The following is an 18,067-nucleotide window of genomic DNA, read 5'->3' on the forward strand; positions in this document are numbered from 1 at the left end:
TGTTCACCAGAGATGCTGCCACATTGGTCAGATTTGAATCCGATTGAATATCTCTGGAGAGATCTGAAAATGGCTGTGCACTGACGCTTCCCTTCCAACCTGTTCAAGCAGATATTTTTCTGTACCCTTCTCAGAGGTGTACAGACAATTCCTTTGACTTCATGTTTGGTTTATGCTCTTAAAGGCACCGTCAAGTGTGGGACCTTATATAGATGGGGTGTGCCTTTCCAAAGCATGTCCAATCAACTGAATTTACCATTTGGACTCCAATTAAGCTGTAGGAACTTCTCAAGGATGATCAGTGGAAACAGGATGCACCTGAGCTCAATTTTGAGATTCATGGGAAAGGATGTAAATACTAATATACACATAATTTCTTATTTTATTTATTTTTAATAAATGTGCAAAATGACTTTGTCATTATGAGGTATTGTGTGCAGAATTTTGAGGGAATATTTTTTATTGATTCCATTTTGAAATAAGGCTGTAACATAAAACAATGTGGAAAAAGTAAAACTCTGTGAATAGTTTCTGGTAGGGTGACCAACTCATCCCTTTAATCCGGGACACATATTAATTACACAGGTTCTGTGGCTGGCTTTCACCTGGTTTTAAACTGCCACACCTCAAGACTCCATTTCACCTGGTTTTAAACTGCCACAGAACCTGTGTAATTAATATGTGTCCCGGATTAAAGGGATGAGTTGGTCACCCTAGTTTCTGGACACTGTACATAATAATCCCTCATATACAGTGTATATGCGATTGACTTCTGGATTTGTAAGTAACATGATGAACTCTATGGGACATTTATATAAAGCCCAGTAACACAAAATGGTATGAAACCTGTATACTGCAGGCATAGCTATTCAGGGGACAGTGGGAGATTTATCCTTAAAATGTGACTTTAATGGGAGGGGTATTAATAACAAGTCTTTGACTCATGAATTATATCAGGAGTGATATATAGGGGCCATACCAAATAAATGGGTGAGGCAAAAACAGAAGGAAAATTGTGCTTTGTGAATACAAAATTATAGACATATTGTACTTGTAAGCTTTACATATTGTAAATATATTGCAATACAAACTAGGAGGAAAAGTTCCATGTTATGCCTGCTTGAACATTATTTCAAGACAATAATTAAATATATAATTTGGGTCTGTCTTTGTTGTTATGAGCCAGAAATTTGAGTCAAATTGAAAAAGACAGCTGAGTATTTCTATTTTCATATCATGGCTTTTATTTTTTCATTTTCTGTCAGGCTTACATTGCAAAAGCTATTTTGCTACCACAGGGATAACCGTCACTGGTAGCTACTAACATGGATTTTAATAGGCTTTTTCTTGTTATTCATGTCCTCAAAAAATTGTACCATTGCCTAAAAAATCCCAACCACCAGTTCCAGAGAAACAAAGAGGCAAGTGTTTAACGGTACAAAGGAAAAATGTGACAAACTTGGTTCCCTTAATAGTATTCAAGGCTTATAAATGTATTTTAACCAGCCAAAACGTTATATTATAAAATTTACATTATAAGAAAGAGACAAGTAGGAGTCTATGGTGGGTTTTGCTTTTCCGGTGACTTCATAGCCACTTTGCAAGCTTTGTATATAACTCTTGAACCACAAATGGTAATGGTAATTTGTCTGATCCCTTTTTGCTGCAAAGTGGCTCCAGGCAAAATGGCCCATTGTCCACACTGATTTTTTCTTTTGCTCTAGGGTCATGTCCTTACTTTCCTCTTATATAACTAATTCATATATAACAAAGCCTACAGTATATATAAACTGAAACACTCATTAACTCAAATTGTTGATCCCAAGAAATGTACTCAAATGCTTTTGCAGCATTCATTGATTAAATCATGTGCGACTACTTGGCAGCTGTAAATACTTTTCTAGTATTAACCACAGAATGTCTACACCAAATTAAGCCAGCCTAATCACCATGAATGACAGTTTTGGCAGACGTTTGTAATGTTAAAGAAATGGGTCTACAGATGGAGCAGCTCTCATTTTAGCTGCTCCTGGCGATACAATCGCCATCTACCGTCATTCACCATCCGCCATAAGGGGGCATGTGTGCACAAGATGCTGATGTGCCCCATTCTGTCGGAGCCCACTGCCACCCTCCGCTGGCTCCCCGCTGCTCCCCTGTCACCGCCCGCAGCCCCCACTAACTCTGCCCATCTCCCTGAAGTGGAGACAGACAAGGAATATGCTCCCCACCGCCGTGATGAAGGGGAGGTATCCCCCTAAAATGGAGCACCTGGCTACTAGCCTGCGCCAGCTCAGGGAATCTTGCAATTCTTCAGGCTGGCTGGGAGGCACTCCATCTGTATATCAGTTTAAAGAAATATGGGAACCATAAGAGGTCATCATTACATGCAGTAGAGACATGTTTAGAGTTTTGGCACATGTAAACCTTTGATGCTGTCAGAAGCAAAGACACATACAGAAGTGAAACTTGCAAACAGAGGTGATATTGAGCGCTGATTAAATTATTCTGCACTGCAGCTGCACCAAAAAGGGGGATTACCTAAACCCCTTTGGTAGAATCAAACAGAAAAAAAAGAGAAATATGGAGCAGCGCTGTACTGAATAATAAAAAAATATTTTATTTTAAAATATAAAAAATATAACAATATTATGGCCAACAGTAGACAAACAAGACTCACAACATATAATTGGTTAGTCCATTCCCATCCCTTGGAACTGGTTAGTGGTTATTAGCATGCATGAATAGTAGCTTAATATTATTTGTAGCAGAGATACTGAAGTACCAGTCCTCTCACTTGCTGTGCAGATACAAGATTTTATAAGGTTATACTTATGATTTTCAAGCTTGGGAGCAGTGATGGGGTATAGCAGGCTGTAGATACCGCGATGTTCTCCGACCGGTGATTCTCTCCAATTTAGGCGGTCATATCTGAGAATTGATCGTTGGTGGTGTCTAGTGGTAGCCACATAAGTCCCCCTTTGTTCCTCTACGCGTTTCTCCGCCTCACGATACTTGACCTGCAGTCTTTCCTACTATAGATCCACAGGCTGCCTGACACACATGAACTGTTGGTAGATCTTGAGGACAGGTTTGGCCACCCCTGGCATAAAGAAAGGGGGATTACTTCCAAAGACAGACCGGAAAAGCAGCCAGTATTCAGAGAGAAGATCCTAGGAAAGGCTGCACAAATTGGAAAGCACCAGCAGCTGGGGATGCTCCCAGGGAAGGGGCTGAGCTCACCTCCATTACTAACAGCAGAGCTCCAGAAAATGAGATCTGTCAGAACCAGCGCTATAAACATCTAAGTTGCCTTGACAACGAGAGTTCAACGCCGTCCATTCGCCGAGTCTGAGGCGTGACGCATAAAGCAGCTCAAACCGAGGCTTGACACGCTAGCGCTGCTGAGAACAGCCACGCTGAGCCGGAAATATCCCCGGCGTGAGAGACGGCACGAGAGAGAGGCTTGGTGCGCATAGCGGGAGCATGCGCAGTCGGCCCAAAAATCACAATAAAAGGAAGTGATTGACTGGGTTTAAACCACTCCTGAGGAAGCCGCTGATAAGTATCGTGAGGCGTAGAAACGCGTAGAGGAACAAAGGGGGACTTATGTGGCTACCACTAGACACCACCAATGATCAATTCTCAGATATGACCGCCTAAATTGGAGAGAATCACCGGTCGGAGAACATCGCGGTATCTACAGCCTGCTATACCCCATCACTGCTCCCAAGCTTGAAAATCATAAGTATAACCTTATAAAATCTTGTATCTGCACAGCAAGTGAGAGGACTGGTACTTCAGTATCTCTGCTACAAATAATATTAAGCTACTATTCATGCATGCTAATAACCACTAACCAGTTCCAAGGGATGGGAATGGACTAACCAATTATATGTTGTGAGTCTTGTTTGTCTACTGTTGGCCATAATATTGTTATATTTTTTATATTTTAAAATAAAAGAATTTTTTATTATTCAGTACAGCGCTGCTCCATATTTCTCTTTTTTTACATACAGAAGTGGGCAGGGGTGAATTTAGGGGGAAGGGCAGCTCTAGACACAATAGTAATAGCCGCCTTCTTTTCCTAATTGTATTATTCTCACTGGTTATAAGCCCTCATTTGATGATAGCCAATTAAAAGAATAATAAAAAAGACACTATGACATTTCTTTTATTTTCAATATATCTACATATTTATTAAGTGGTACAGGCTACAGGGGCAATATGTGCATATAGTACCTGTTTAAATTTCATTTAAGATGGCCTATGGTACAGTATAGTTACTGGTACATTTCCGAGTGACAGTACTAGCATAAGCATCTAAAACAAATACCACCGCTAGGTATGTGACTAATGGGAATTTCCGCACTGGTAGCAGGGATGCCAACAGCTGCATCATTGGTGGATTAACTAAGCAAGGATTTTAACATGAACAATTAACAGTTATGTTTTAATATTATTTGTGCACCTCATACAGATTTCCATTTTATTCATTATACTAGAGTCTGAAAGGTGCTTTTTTGTTTTTTATTACTTATGAAAGATGTATTATTATTATTAATTAATTTTTATTGATGCATTTCTGAGTCTGAACAGGCACTGTAGGCAGGTGCGGATTGGCCCACTGGGATACCGGGCCGTTTCCCGGTGGGCCGGCACATTTTTAGAGGAGTAGCGGGCGCACACAGCTCCTCCCGCGGTGCTTTGCTGCCCAGAGTCAGAATAAGGTGGGGGCTTCATGGGTCAGTATGCCTGGCCCCCCCTCGCTGAAAGCTCCCCCCAGTTCTGCGGCGTCTTGTCACCAGCATCAGTCACAGCTGCTGCTGAGCTGCACGATGGCTGTGATTAGTGCAGCCTGCGGCCCTGTGACTGGAGTGACAATAAGGCTGCACAGAAGAGGAGGCAGGGTCCCTGCTGAAATGTACTGGTAGTAGGAGAGAACTGAATATGATAGCTCTGTCCATGCCAGCAGCAAATATATACAGTGTGTGTGTGGGTGTGTATATATATATATATATATATATATAAAATATACAGTATACAGGGGCAGATTGGCCCACCAGGAAACCGGGTAGTCCCCCTGTCACTCCTTGTCTTTATCTCCCCAGCCCCGCAGGCTGCAGAATAGACGCTGTGCGCATGCACCTATCTGCAGCCTGAGGGGCAGGGGACATAGCCAGCAGCTCAGAGATCCACTAGCCATGCCCCCACAGCGGCGAGAAAGGGGTGTGGCCTCATTGAAATAGGCCATGCCCCTATCGCTAGGCCGCGCCCCTTTGAAAAATGGGCGCACCTCTAGGCGCTCATCAGATTCCTTCCCCTCCTCCCGCATTAGGGCTGCTTTAAGATTTTTCCTGGGCTGGATTTAATTCCCAATCCGCCCCTGATTGTAGGTCATGCCTAATCCTCAATTTAACCCCATACTAACCGCCAACAGTGAGAGAAGTGGTGGATGTCAGTAGAAAACATGTATTTTGCAATAGTTAAAAGTTTTTGAAATGTTCTTTAGAATAAATTATGCATTATATATGGTCTACAATGCAAGCACTGTCCCTGAATCTTTTTTTGTGTGTGTCATTTACAGAGAAATATATATGTTCTCACCTGAATATACAGTATTATGCATGACTTCTAATATTGCTTTGATTTTTTTTTTCTGGTGATTTCCTACAGACACATTTCAGAATTCATCAAAGTTTCCAATATATGTGAAGTTCAGCATCATACTTTTTGTTTTGCTGCCTGGAAGCTTGATGAATCCTTCATGCACGGTTCTGAAGAGGAATAGAACAGCAGAGCATTGCAATGCCTAAGATGTTCCTTGCTCCAGGGGTCCCAGCCTGTTTTTCTAGCATTTCACCATGACAAATATATTAAAGAATATTAGTCTTCCATTTCCTAAAAATAAGTTTAGCTTGAGCTTTTAAATCATGCAGCGTTTATCATTTATTAATTCAAATTACTTTGCCACATTGTAATATCAGTGGTGGTAAGAAATCGAGACTACATTTTAAGCCACAGAAAAATAAAAGAAGTCTGCTGATATTTACCAGATTATAACAACATGTTTAATAAAACCAGCGCAACGGCTGCAGGAGTTAGATAGTTTGCTGCCTTAGGTAGAAAAGGAAATGGTGCCCTTCTGACTACTTACACAAACCAATATAGCATATAGTAATACACAGTATGAGAAGCATTGTAAATCATGTGGATTTCAGCTAAACATGCAATAGTGTAACCAATAATAGCAGTAGAATATTTTTATATTTATTACAACAATATTTGCAGAATGCAGTTTAACCCTTTGAGTGCCAAGTAAATTTGTAAAAACGGGTGAGAAATTTGCAAAGCAAAAAATGTTATTCCTCATGATGTCCTGTAATGTTTACCTCATATAGGAAATATAGGGGGAAATTTAATAGGATGAGAGATTCAGAAAGTGAGAGATTTGGTAAGAAATCTCCAGATTTTTTTTTTTAAAGCGGCAATCATTTACACTGAAAAACCAGTGTAAATGTGTTAATGATTGCCACTTTAAAATACCTGGAGATTTCTTACCAAATCTCTAACTTTCTGAATTGCTCATCCTATTAAATATCACCCATAATCTTTTCTTACACAATATTTTTTATTTGAATTTATATCACAAATTTTTTTGAACATCTCTCACAGAGATGTTGGCACTCAAAGGGTTAAAAGCCCGATCCATAAGAATATATATTGAAGAATACATAACTCATTTTCTCCTAGTGCTTGGGTTTTGTGTATTCTGGTTACTATAACACAGCAGAACACCTAACTAACAGTTAGTGACGTTACATTATTACATTGAAAAACAGAAAATTTGTCACATATTTAATTCTCTGTCCTTGCAAATTTATATAGGTCAGCAAGGCTATAAGCATGGTGAAAGAAAGAGGTTCCATGAACTCATCGGTATGCGGTCCCAGAGTCGACATTGATTAGGTCAACCACAATATTCTACAGTGATTAGGTCGGCACCTAAAATGGTTGACATACCCTATGTCATCATTGTCAGAAGGTCAACACAAGCTTAATGTCAGCATGGACATGGTCAACACGAATAAGGTCAATATGAATTTTTCTATTTTTTTTTAAAAGGTGGTTTTTCATACTTTTACTACTTTACTATAGTTAGCATACAGCGAAAATATAATAGCGACTGAAGCTTGGCAAATGCAGCAAACAATGTGAGGGGATGCAGTACACTTATACAGTGTCAATATCGACATAGACACCGGAAAAATGTGAAAAACTCCTTTCAACTTTATTCATCTTGTACATGTCGACCAAAACCTTGTGTTGACCTTCTGTCTATGTCGACCTAGGGTATGTCGACCATTCTTAGGTGTCAACCTGATCACTGTCAACCATTAGTGGTCGACCTAGTGACTGTTGACTAGACATTGTCAATCATCTATACTGTAACCCACTGATGAACTATTTAGGAGGCTTTCATAGTCCAGTAATTGATCAAACCACTCCACAGGTGGCTAAATGTTTTGCTGCAAGAGGCCATAATATGAAAGACTGGATTATGTTCTCCCTTTCTGTAGAGGTCATGGTAGGCAAACAGTATTATGATTACATAGAGAGTGCTAATGGATTTACCAACTTAATACCATTTCACAGAAATTTTGGTTTTATCTTGTTTTTTATAGTGTTATGTTTTTACATGCTTGTCTCCTTTGGCCTGTTGCCAAATTTGAGTACTGAAGTATATTATTCAATTTCATTTGGATGGATACTTAGCAACAATATTGATACAATAATCAGTGGCGTAACTATAGCCCGCAGCCCCTGCGGTGGCGGGAGGCGCTGAGGGGCTGTGGGTGCCGATCTGCGGGGCTATAGTTACAACTATATTTAACAACCAACCCCTTACCCCTCCGCAAGCCGCCACCAGCGCCGCTGCATTCAGGGCCCCGACTCCCGGCCGCAGCGCAGATCTTGTCCTGGCTCCGTATTCTCCTGCAGTACTTCTAATGAAAAATAACTGTTAGGGGGCAGCCATTTTCTGATGGTCATTATAGAACTGCAGGAGAAGACGGAGACGGCTGCGGGACCCTGAATGTGGCGGTGGCATGCAGAGGTGTAAGGGGGTTTTTAACTTAACTTTGAAAGGTGGGTGGGAGGGGGGGCGGCGCTGCCGATATCGGCAGGGGGGGGGACATAAATTCTAGCTACGCCGCTGACAATAATGTTCCTCATTACGATCGGTTGCTATGTGCTTTTCTGTTCGCATTTTCATGCATCTACTGTGATTTATTTTATCCTGGTAATAAATGTTATATCAAGCAGTAGATTATGTTTCCTATGTATGTATTTCATGTATCTACCATCAGCCAGTGATAGAGCTGAAGCGAGATTTACATTTACAGGTTTACATCAGGTGACATATGCAGGGGTTGCCCTATCACATCACATCTGTTTTCTGAGACCATTTATGTCGTTACTAAAGGAAGTGCAGATAGGCATCCTACCAACAGTGTTTGAAGCTGTACCACAATGCATTTGATGGTGTATGGTGGACAGAGCTCCTTTGGTCAAGATAGAGAGGAGGGCATGTCATTGGCTGTTGGTGGTAACCATGGAGATGTGTTACCACTGAACGATTGTTCATCACTTTAACACATGGAGCAGAATATTGATCCATATACTGTGCGTGTGTGTATATATATATATATATATATATATATACACAGTATACACATATATATATATATATATATATATATATATATATATATATATATATATATATATATATATAAAATATTTTTTCCCAAATATTTAATTTAACAGTTAATAGTATAAAGAAAATACATAGAAATATTATGTCATGTCTAGCTTGTGAAGAGACAAATTTTCAAGAATAGCTTATAACGTATATTCCCTGTTTTATAGACATACTATACATTCCCAAATGACAGCATTTACTATATAAAAAGTGAAGAGAGGAAAATGTTTAGCAGACATTGTGGTATTTTAAACAGTGGTGGGATGGCTTTTAGGAATGAAGAGCTTATTAAAATGTTCCCTTTTTCTATAAAAAACACAATCAAATATATAGTTTCCTGTGGGGAGGCCAAGATAATTTAAAAGCAGAATATTAAACAGTGTACATACATCTTACCTTGATCAAATGGTCTGCCAGGACTCCAAGTACGAAAGTAATCATCCTAGGAGATAGACAATGTACACTTATAATCATACATATCACAACAATAAAACATATTAAGCAGAAATTAAGTTACAACATGCAATAAATACAATCAGAATGAATAAAAACAAAAGGGTACAAACCTCCACTTCCTGAGCGAGCAAGCAAATAAAATAAATAAGAAAGTAAACAACAGTGAGAACAATGCAATATAAAAATGCCCTTAAATACAAAGTTGTTGTTTCTTACTTTGTTTTATGATTTTCTTAATAAAACATTAGCAACACTGATTTTCTAAGTACTTTACTCTGCATTTTGCAAGGTTGGGGAATGACAGAAAATTAGACATAATAACACACTTAAATAAGAGATCATTGATTATATCTCACATCATACAGGAGAATTTGCAACAATGCGATTCTACAAGAAAACTTTGAGTATTATAGCAAAGAAGCTACAGGTGGCTGGGATTAATCGGGGAAGATATGTAATTTCTCTAGTACAGCTTTAATGATTTTAGCCACAGTTGATCTTACACCTGTGGAGAGTAGAAAATGATTGCTTCTATTCACAAAGACACATTTGAAAAATGATATACATAAATACCTAGCTGTTGAGTAGAGATGAGTGAAGCAAAGGCCTCATTTCACAGGGGTCAAACCACAATATAGCAAGAATTTTCACCAGTTTGTGAAATACAGTATGGGCACAGCAATCTTAAGCTCTGCCTTTTCCTTGCCATTATGATAACAGTTCATGCTAATTTTTACTTTTGTGTATTTCACATAATGGGATATTTGGGTTAAATGATCTGGGTAGGACTTGGGTGTCAAGAGGGTTGAAGAGTGGTACATTACTAAGCCTTTCCCGCAGCCCAAGTTGCCCAGGAGATGCAGTCATGCCCTCAAGATGGCATCCTCAGACATAAAAAACCTGTAACGAAGGTCTTGGTTGATTTTGTGAGCTAACAGACATCTACTCATACATACTTATCATTATTTTAAAGAAGTTAAAATAAAAACTAAACATAGATACTATGGCTAGTATCCAATAAGATGCAGTCATTTATCACTGCTAATGGATTTGGCTGGGGCTAAACAATTACATCTGTAGGCTTGGAGTTGGGAAAATTATCCCAGATCCCATGTGATAGCAGAAGATCGTGGGTCTTTTTTTTGGCCAGTGAAAATGGCTTGTAATTGTATAGCACAATAATGACGATTGCTCACTTCTATTGGTCAAAAAGGATCACAAGTAAATAGATAATGGCTTACATCTGATACTGAATTTAGCTTGGTGTACTTAACGGCCTACAAAAACTGAACACTTTCTGAAATGAGAAAACCTACAGTACCTAAATGCTGATTGGATAATCATCTTCTCTATTTCTACCATGTGACCCCAAACCACATCTGTGATTGATAGTGTCACAATAAAATGTATTTATCTTGCCCACCTTCTTAAAAGGAACTTTCTAACAGCAACAGTTAAAACATTGGGAATGAGTAGTGGCACAAAAAGTAATAGTTAAAAATGTATAATTCCTATCTGAGTTATTCCAATATATGCAGATTGTCTTGAAATTGCTTTCGTTGCATAGAATTTAAAGTCACGTAAAACATAATTTTCACATCATGTTGTAAGCTTTTAAGTCTGCCTGTTTATGTAACTTACTTCCCTCATGCCAAACAGTATCATTTTGTCTTTGAAATTGGAGACATACTGTAGTTGGAGCATATACACAGGAGATGTAGAAAACATGATAATTGTTTTTAATTGGAAGTATTTGAATACTAATAAGATAGCTTGTGAAGAAAAAAGGATAAAGGCAACAAAAAATATGCAACAATATTATTAATTAGTTTCAACGAATAATAAGATTAAGGTGATTAAAATATTCAATTAGAGCATGTTTAGAATTGAGAAAGAGGAGCTAAGATATTATTTTATCATCATCATTATATTGACCAGTTGATGTGAATTAGATGGTTTTAATTTAGTTGAGCACTTAAAAATAAATGTAAAAAATCAAAATCAAAAAGAGTATAATATAATATTCCCAAACCATTACTGTCTTTGAGAGCCAGAGCCATATAGCCAACACAAACCAAAGATTTCAGGGCATCATCTAAAAACAAAATATTGTTCCTTCCTTCATTTAAAAATGTAACTAATTTTGGCAGTACAAACAAAGTATAATACTATACTACATGTTTTAAATGTAATACTATACTACATGCTATAAATGTAGGTAAAATGTAGGGATAATGAACAAACATTGCAAACCAATTTTAGACAAAGAGCGCGGTAACTAAGCAGCTTTTTGTTTATCAACAGGCTTGTCCTTGAAATTTAATGAAGCACTAATATTAAGTGAATGGTTCAGCACTCAATATAGGGATGTTTTAAATTTCAAGTGCAAACTGGCTGAGTAGCAATTTTCTGCTTAGAAACTGTTTGCTACAAGGTCCAGTTGAATTTGTCTGTGAAGTAATACAACTAGTTTAGGTTTAAATCCACTTCCGCTAAGGTAACAACTATTAGGTGTAAAATATTGGGACCATAATAGACACTAATTTGGCCCCAACTGTAATTTCATATCAGAATGAAAAAAGGCTCCCCCAGCATTGTGCACTCTCTTAGATAAATTGATGAGTTTTTAATTTAAGAAGTTTCAAAAGGATTGCAAAATTAAATTGACTTGATACTCCAGATACATTTACCAATAATTTTCAAGACAGTAGAACTGAGTTAGTGTTAGTGGATGATTTGGATTAACAATGTCCTGCACTCCATCTTATAAAGGCTGCCTTAGGTTTGACACTTACAGTAGGTCTCCATCAGACCTTAGAATACTGAAATGGCATTTGTGGGTGTGACAAATTTACAAGGCACCTGTGTTATTGTTTGGATGTAATTGTGTACTGGGATATTAACCCGCTGGGCAACACCCTTTTTTCAAGTCTATTGTTAGAAATAAGACCCTGTATGTGTGCAGCCACCATCCAGCATCAGTCATCACCCATAACTCATCACTCATTTTGCAGTTTTTGCTAGTCTAATCTACATAAATACAAATGCTGACAGAGTAGAGACACAAACCATAGACATGTCAACAGTTTACTGACAGCAGAACTCATGTAAAATAGTTCAATGATGCTTTACCAAGGCAAGGAGAAAATATCAGAATGCTAGGGGTCTAAGCAGAATCAAGGTGGCAGAATAGTAATCAATGGACACTATGACACATTTGATGCTATTGGACCATAATTAGGTCATACCCTCTGACTTAAAGTTGATTTAACAACTAATTTTATCTTACTAAAGATGTCACAATTTAAAACAGCTCATGATAAGACACATAATGACATTTGAGAAAGAACAACAATATATGTGATCAAAACATAAACAGGGTTGCTACAGATGCCTAGAATGGAACATATGTAGGAGTGTAATGGCTGGGGTTATGCAATTTTGCCATCCATACAATATGACTATCAAACCATGTGGCTTACATTTTATTGTATCCTTGTGGGTTAATGTATGTAGGCAAAATGTATAGAAACTTTTGGGAGCAAATGAACATCACTCAAGTTGGCCTTGACCACTCACAGACATAAGTACATTTCTACAACATTAGAAATGAATATTGAATTGCATAGTTATTGACCATGTCTGCAAGAAGAGGTTAGTGACTACAGTATGAACAACTTCTATTACAAAGAAAATCAAGTTAGATGACAAGATTAAGTATGATCGCTCCATGAGTCTTGTATAAAGGGATCCATAGATGATGTTTTTTCAAATTACATTGAACATGTAATGGGGCTTCAATTTTAATTACACTTTTTAAAAAATTTGGGTGCCTAAAGGAGGGCATCTTATTAATTGAACACGTCATTGTACTACTTTACACTTGGGGGTCAAATACCTTTCAATAAGTTTTTTAGTGTTTTATTTTTTCATTTTTTTTCATTTTGGTACTGTTGTTTCTGTAAAAAATACAAAGAACAGTGACAATTTTTACCTATTGGCTGCAGAGCTGCAGCTATTCCCCCCCAGGCAAAATCCACCATTGTAGTGAAGCCAGATGCAGTCTGTGAGACTGCACTGGCTTCACTGTGACTGGCAGTGACTTTCTATTGGAAGTCCGACCTGCCAGTCACCAAAGCAGTCCCATTGGAATGTTCCATCCCTCTAGGATGCTTCTCTATGGGCTGCTGTGTGGCAACTCATAAAATACAAAGTCTACACTTGCGCAGTACCTACGTTGGTACTGCTTATACGCTGGTCCCAGTGCCTGTCATCTGTATTGTACAGGTATCAGGACCGTGATTTAACTTCTATGGGCTGTTTCCGAAGCAGCCCATAGAAGCTGGCCACATGCTCAGTGCAGAGGTTGGTACTACGCATGCACCAGTCCCTGTCATTGTACAGGCACCGGGAATGCTGCATCATGGAACAGAAAGAGCCTTGGCAGCAGGTGGGCTGCTGGCATCATGGTCAGCGGCAACCCCCTCCTACCATAAGGTACAAACCGCCACTGCATTTGAAAATGCTGATTTTATAAGTCTACATTTTATTCCAAATTGTCCTTATATTGGTATTGTCATTCCTTCATTAGACATATTTTTTAAGTTGTTTTATTGATAACATCTAATTTTAGCACCCTATAGTAATTAGGGGTCCAAATTTTGATAGAAGTTAGATTACAGACAGTGCTTTTGAGGATTTTAATAAAAACCTTGTATATAAATTAAGTAGTAAATGGCCAAACCAGAATAGATCACATTAAAAATATAACTAATTAATATTGATGCACATTGAAACTAAATATAATACTTACATAAATCATTAATAGTTAGATAAATATGAAAAAGTGCAATTTCAATCACAGTAGTGTAGTAAACCCTTGACACATTTCCCTATTTTCTGGATAGTTTCCTCAGAAGCATCCCACGCTATGAATTAAATATTTAAACGTAGAGCAGCCAATCCAATTTAAACAATCAAAGCTTTAGCATCACCTGCTTAATTAGTTTAGTTAAGTGAGAGAAGCAGTTTCAATCAGTATGACTTCAATGGGCACACCAAATAACAAAGCACATAATAAAAATAATAAAACCTACAGTACAAATTCTTTTAAAAGCATTTTATTTAAATGCCCAATTCATGATGTACTATATAACATGTTGTTGCTTGTTGTCAAGAAAACAGAGACTGATTATGCCTGATTCTATTTTTGTTTTTAACATTTTCAGTATAATATTGACTATTTTTCCCATGGTGACCACAATATTGAAATACAATAAAAAAAAAATCTGAAAAAAAAAAAAATCACACATCTGCAGTCACTGTATTTAAATTAAATTCAGGGGATGTTTGGTCCAGCATCACTAGTGATTGCAAAAGTTTGGAACATTCTATATATCTATCTACATACTGTCAGGCCTTAATAGGTATGGAGCCATGCCTTATGTCTGGGCCTGAGGTGTTGGACCCGAACCTGCCCTCTAGCTCTGTTGTCCTGGCCTAGCATCGGTGAACCCGATCTCTGCAACAAGATGACCCACGGCATTCACAGGGAAGGAAACCGCTCAGCCGCCGACCAGGGACCACGGACTCAGCGTTCACCACTCTCTGGATACAGTGAGTGGTGAACGCTGGTCCCTGGTCGGCGGCTGAGCGGTTTCCTTCCCTGTGAATGCCGTGGGTCATCTTGTTGCAGAGATCGGAATTTTCATGTGGCTGGCAAGCATCTGATTTTAAACCCCCATGTATGTGAGCATAAAACAGTAAAAAAGTGTTGTTTATACTTGGCTCATTGGTGCATTTATCTTTCTTTTGCAAATATATATATATATATATATATATATATATATGTGTGTATAAGAAGAAGAAGAGAAGAAATATGCGGCACTCAGGAGTCTTCATAAAGTTTGGAGAATTTTATTCCAACATGTTTCGAGAGCATAAACTCCCGTCGTCAGGGATAAAATACAGGTTCAAACACACAAAGCTTTATTCATCACAGACAGTGCCTCCACCAATCAGCAGCATTCACTAATCAGTCGGGACACCTGCGCTCACATGTGGACCCAGACTAATGGTCCAGCCCTCAGGGAGAACAGGTGTCAGAACGATCAGTTTTAACCAGTTTTAACCCATGGTAATAAATAAGTAATAACCCACAACCAAATGTGCAACAAATAATAAAGGAAAAAATAAAACAACATAGAAAACATTACAAGAATGATCTCTGCGCAACAGAAATATATCAAACATGGTATAAATAATTCATTATGTTTAATAGATTAGTAAACCATTTAAAAAAATTAAATAAACCCAAATTATCCACAACATAATAGATCAACCGGCACTTTCAAAATCCATGGAACAAGCCAGAGTTAAACCCAATAAATGTGTGACTTTTGTTTCAAATATAGATTTAGACGGTATGGTCATAACTCATAGGAAACAATGTAACCCGAGTTTTTCATTAAGACCCCGTGGAGCCAGGGTGTCCAATTTCATTATCCATCTACTCTCGCAGCGAAGTAGCAACTTTCCTCTGTTGCCACCTCGCCTTAAGGGGGGGATATGATCAATAATCTTAGTACGCAGGCTGGAGACTGAATGTCCTGCGTCTAAGAAGTGTCGAGGCACAGGCATATCAGCCGTGCCAGTCATCAATGCTGATCTGATATTGGCTCTGTGATTAGCCATGCGTTCCCTAAAGGTAGTTTCAGTCTTTCCAACATAGACATATCCACACGGGCAGTACAAAAGATATATAATATACTTTGATGTACAGGTGAGGACATGTCTTATGTTGTATTTTTTACCACTGTAAGGGTGCATAAAGTGTTTGCCCACCAGCAGAGAACTACAGGTGGTGCACCCTGTACAGCGGTAACAACCTGGGGACTTTGTCATGAAGTGTACAGGTTTCTGAAGTCTTGTCAAGTCTGATACATCAAGCTTAACCAATTTATCACGCAAATTAGGAGCTCTGGAGTATGCCGGCATAAGGCGTACATTATGCAGTGTCGGCAGATTTTTATCAGTGTTGACAATTGGCCAAACACGTTTAACAAATTTGCTGAGTATGGGACTACTGTTGGTATATTGGTTAACCCAAGGAATGCTGGTATGTGTTTGAGTTTTGGTGGAAGGCTTATCAATTTCATCGCTGACAATCCTCCTGGCTCTTAACATTTGGGAGAATGGCAGACCCTTGCGCAAGGGTAATGGATGACAGCTATCATGCATAAGCACAGAGTTTCTGTCAGTCTCCTTTATGTAAAGGCCAGTGGATATTGATCCCGCAGTGTGGTTGATACATACATCCAAAAATGGCACCGATGTATGGCTGGTAATAAATGTAAATTTAACTGCATGGTCATTGGAATAGTGTTGGTTTAGAACATGTAACAACACCTCTTCTTCACCCTCCCATAGGAATAGTAGGTCGTCAATAAAGCGCACATAAAGCCGCAAGCGGCAATCATTTTTGAGCGGTGAAAAAAGATGTGTCTCCAATGACACCATAAATGCATTGGCGTACGACGGGGCCACTGAGGACCCCATCGCTACGCCAAGCAGTTGTAAGTAGTAATGGTTATTAAAGAGGAAATAATTCCTCGTAAGTACCAATTGCAGCAGGTCCATAAAAAAACAAACAGCGGGGCCCTTGTAATTAGGGTTGTCAACAATGAGGTTTTTGACAGCCTGCATACCTTCCTGGTGGGGAATACAGGTATAAAGGCTCACTACATCTGCTGTGCAGAGAATGAGTCCCGGGTCAACCTGGTTTAATGACAATAACCGTTTTAGCAAATCATTAGTATCCTTCAAATAGGAGTCAGTGGCCTGTATACAAGGATTCAAAAAGCTATCAAGGTACACAGAGATTGGCTGGAACAAGGAACCCCTGGCAGATATGATGGGTCTGCCAGGGGGATCCTCCAATCTCTTGTGCACCTTGGGGAGGGTATAAAACAAAGGAGTTATTGGATATTGTACTGATAAAGCCTTTAATGTTTTTTCACAAATGACACCCCCAGAGAATGCTTTCAACAACAAACCATCCAGTTCTAATTTGAACTGTGCAGTAGGATCAGAGTCCAACAATTTATAAACACATGAATCATCAAGTTGACGTTGACATTCTTGGACATATTTGATTGTAGATTGTACAACAACCCCACCCCCTTTGTCGGCTGATCGCACGACAATGTCACTCCGTTCACTTAGAGATTTTAAAGCCCTAGTCTCAATAGCAGTCAAATTAGGGCCATAGTTCACAGATGTTGAACAAATCTCAGGAGTCTCTGTTAATAAACGGGTGAAGGATTTAACAGAGGGGGAGTGTGATGGGGGATCAAAAGACGATACCTGTTTCAACTTGTGCAGCTGCGGTGGAATGTTGGAAGTGTCCATGTTAGTTGGATTAGAGCCAAAATGTTCTTTCAAGCGTAGGGATCTTGTAAATCTGTAAGAATCGATCTGCCACTGCACTGGATCGTGTGCTGCAGTGGGAACATAAGAAAGTCCTTTGGAAAGAACAGACAGTTCTGACGGGGATAAAGGTGTGTCGGTCAAATTGAAGACAAGTTCTTTTACTGTCGACTTGTGCGCGGACCTCCTCTCCCTTGAGTTCTGTTTCCCCCTCCGCGTCCTCCGTGGTAGTATTGGGGCTTTTTCATAGCTACCATTCTTTTTGGACGTCCATCTAAAGGGAGTAGTGCAGATTCACTCGTACCAGGGGCGTTGTCACTTTCACTATGTGATGTGCTGGAATCATGCAAATTAGGACGTGGGGGACGATTGTAGCGAGACCTAGTATGCACAGGAGGATTATCACGGGTGCGTTGAGGG

At 38.9% G+C, this 18,067-nt stretch overlaps 1 protein-coding gene across 5 annotated transcripts in view; it reads right to left on the reverse strand.

Annotated features, from left to right (window-relative positions):
- Positions 1-18,067, reverse strand: part of SPOCK3 (SPARC (osteonectin), cwcv and kazal like domains proteoglycan 3) — a 297,817-nt gene that overhangs the window by 170,734 nt on the left and 109,016 nt on the right. For all 5 annotated transcript variants that reach the window (XM_083172993.1, XM_083172975.1, XM_083173000.1 and 2 more), the window contains exon 3: positions 9,161-9,206. In XM_083172993.1, coding sequence (XP_083029119.1) covers positions 9,161-9,206 — 46 coding nt within the window. The remainder of the gene's footprint in view (positions 1-9,160; positions 9,207-18,067) is intronic.

This window comes from Crinia signifera, chromosome 1 (genome assembly GCF_055691185.1).
Source record: "Crinia signifera chromosome 1, ASM5569118v1, whole genome shotgun sequence".
Lineage (NCBI taxonomy): Eukaryota > Metazoa > Chordata > Amphibia > Anura > Myobatrachidae > Crinia > Crinia signifera.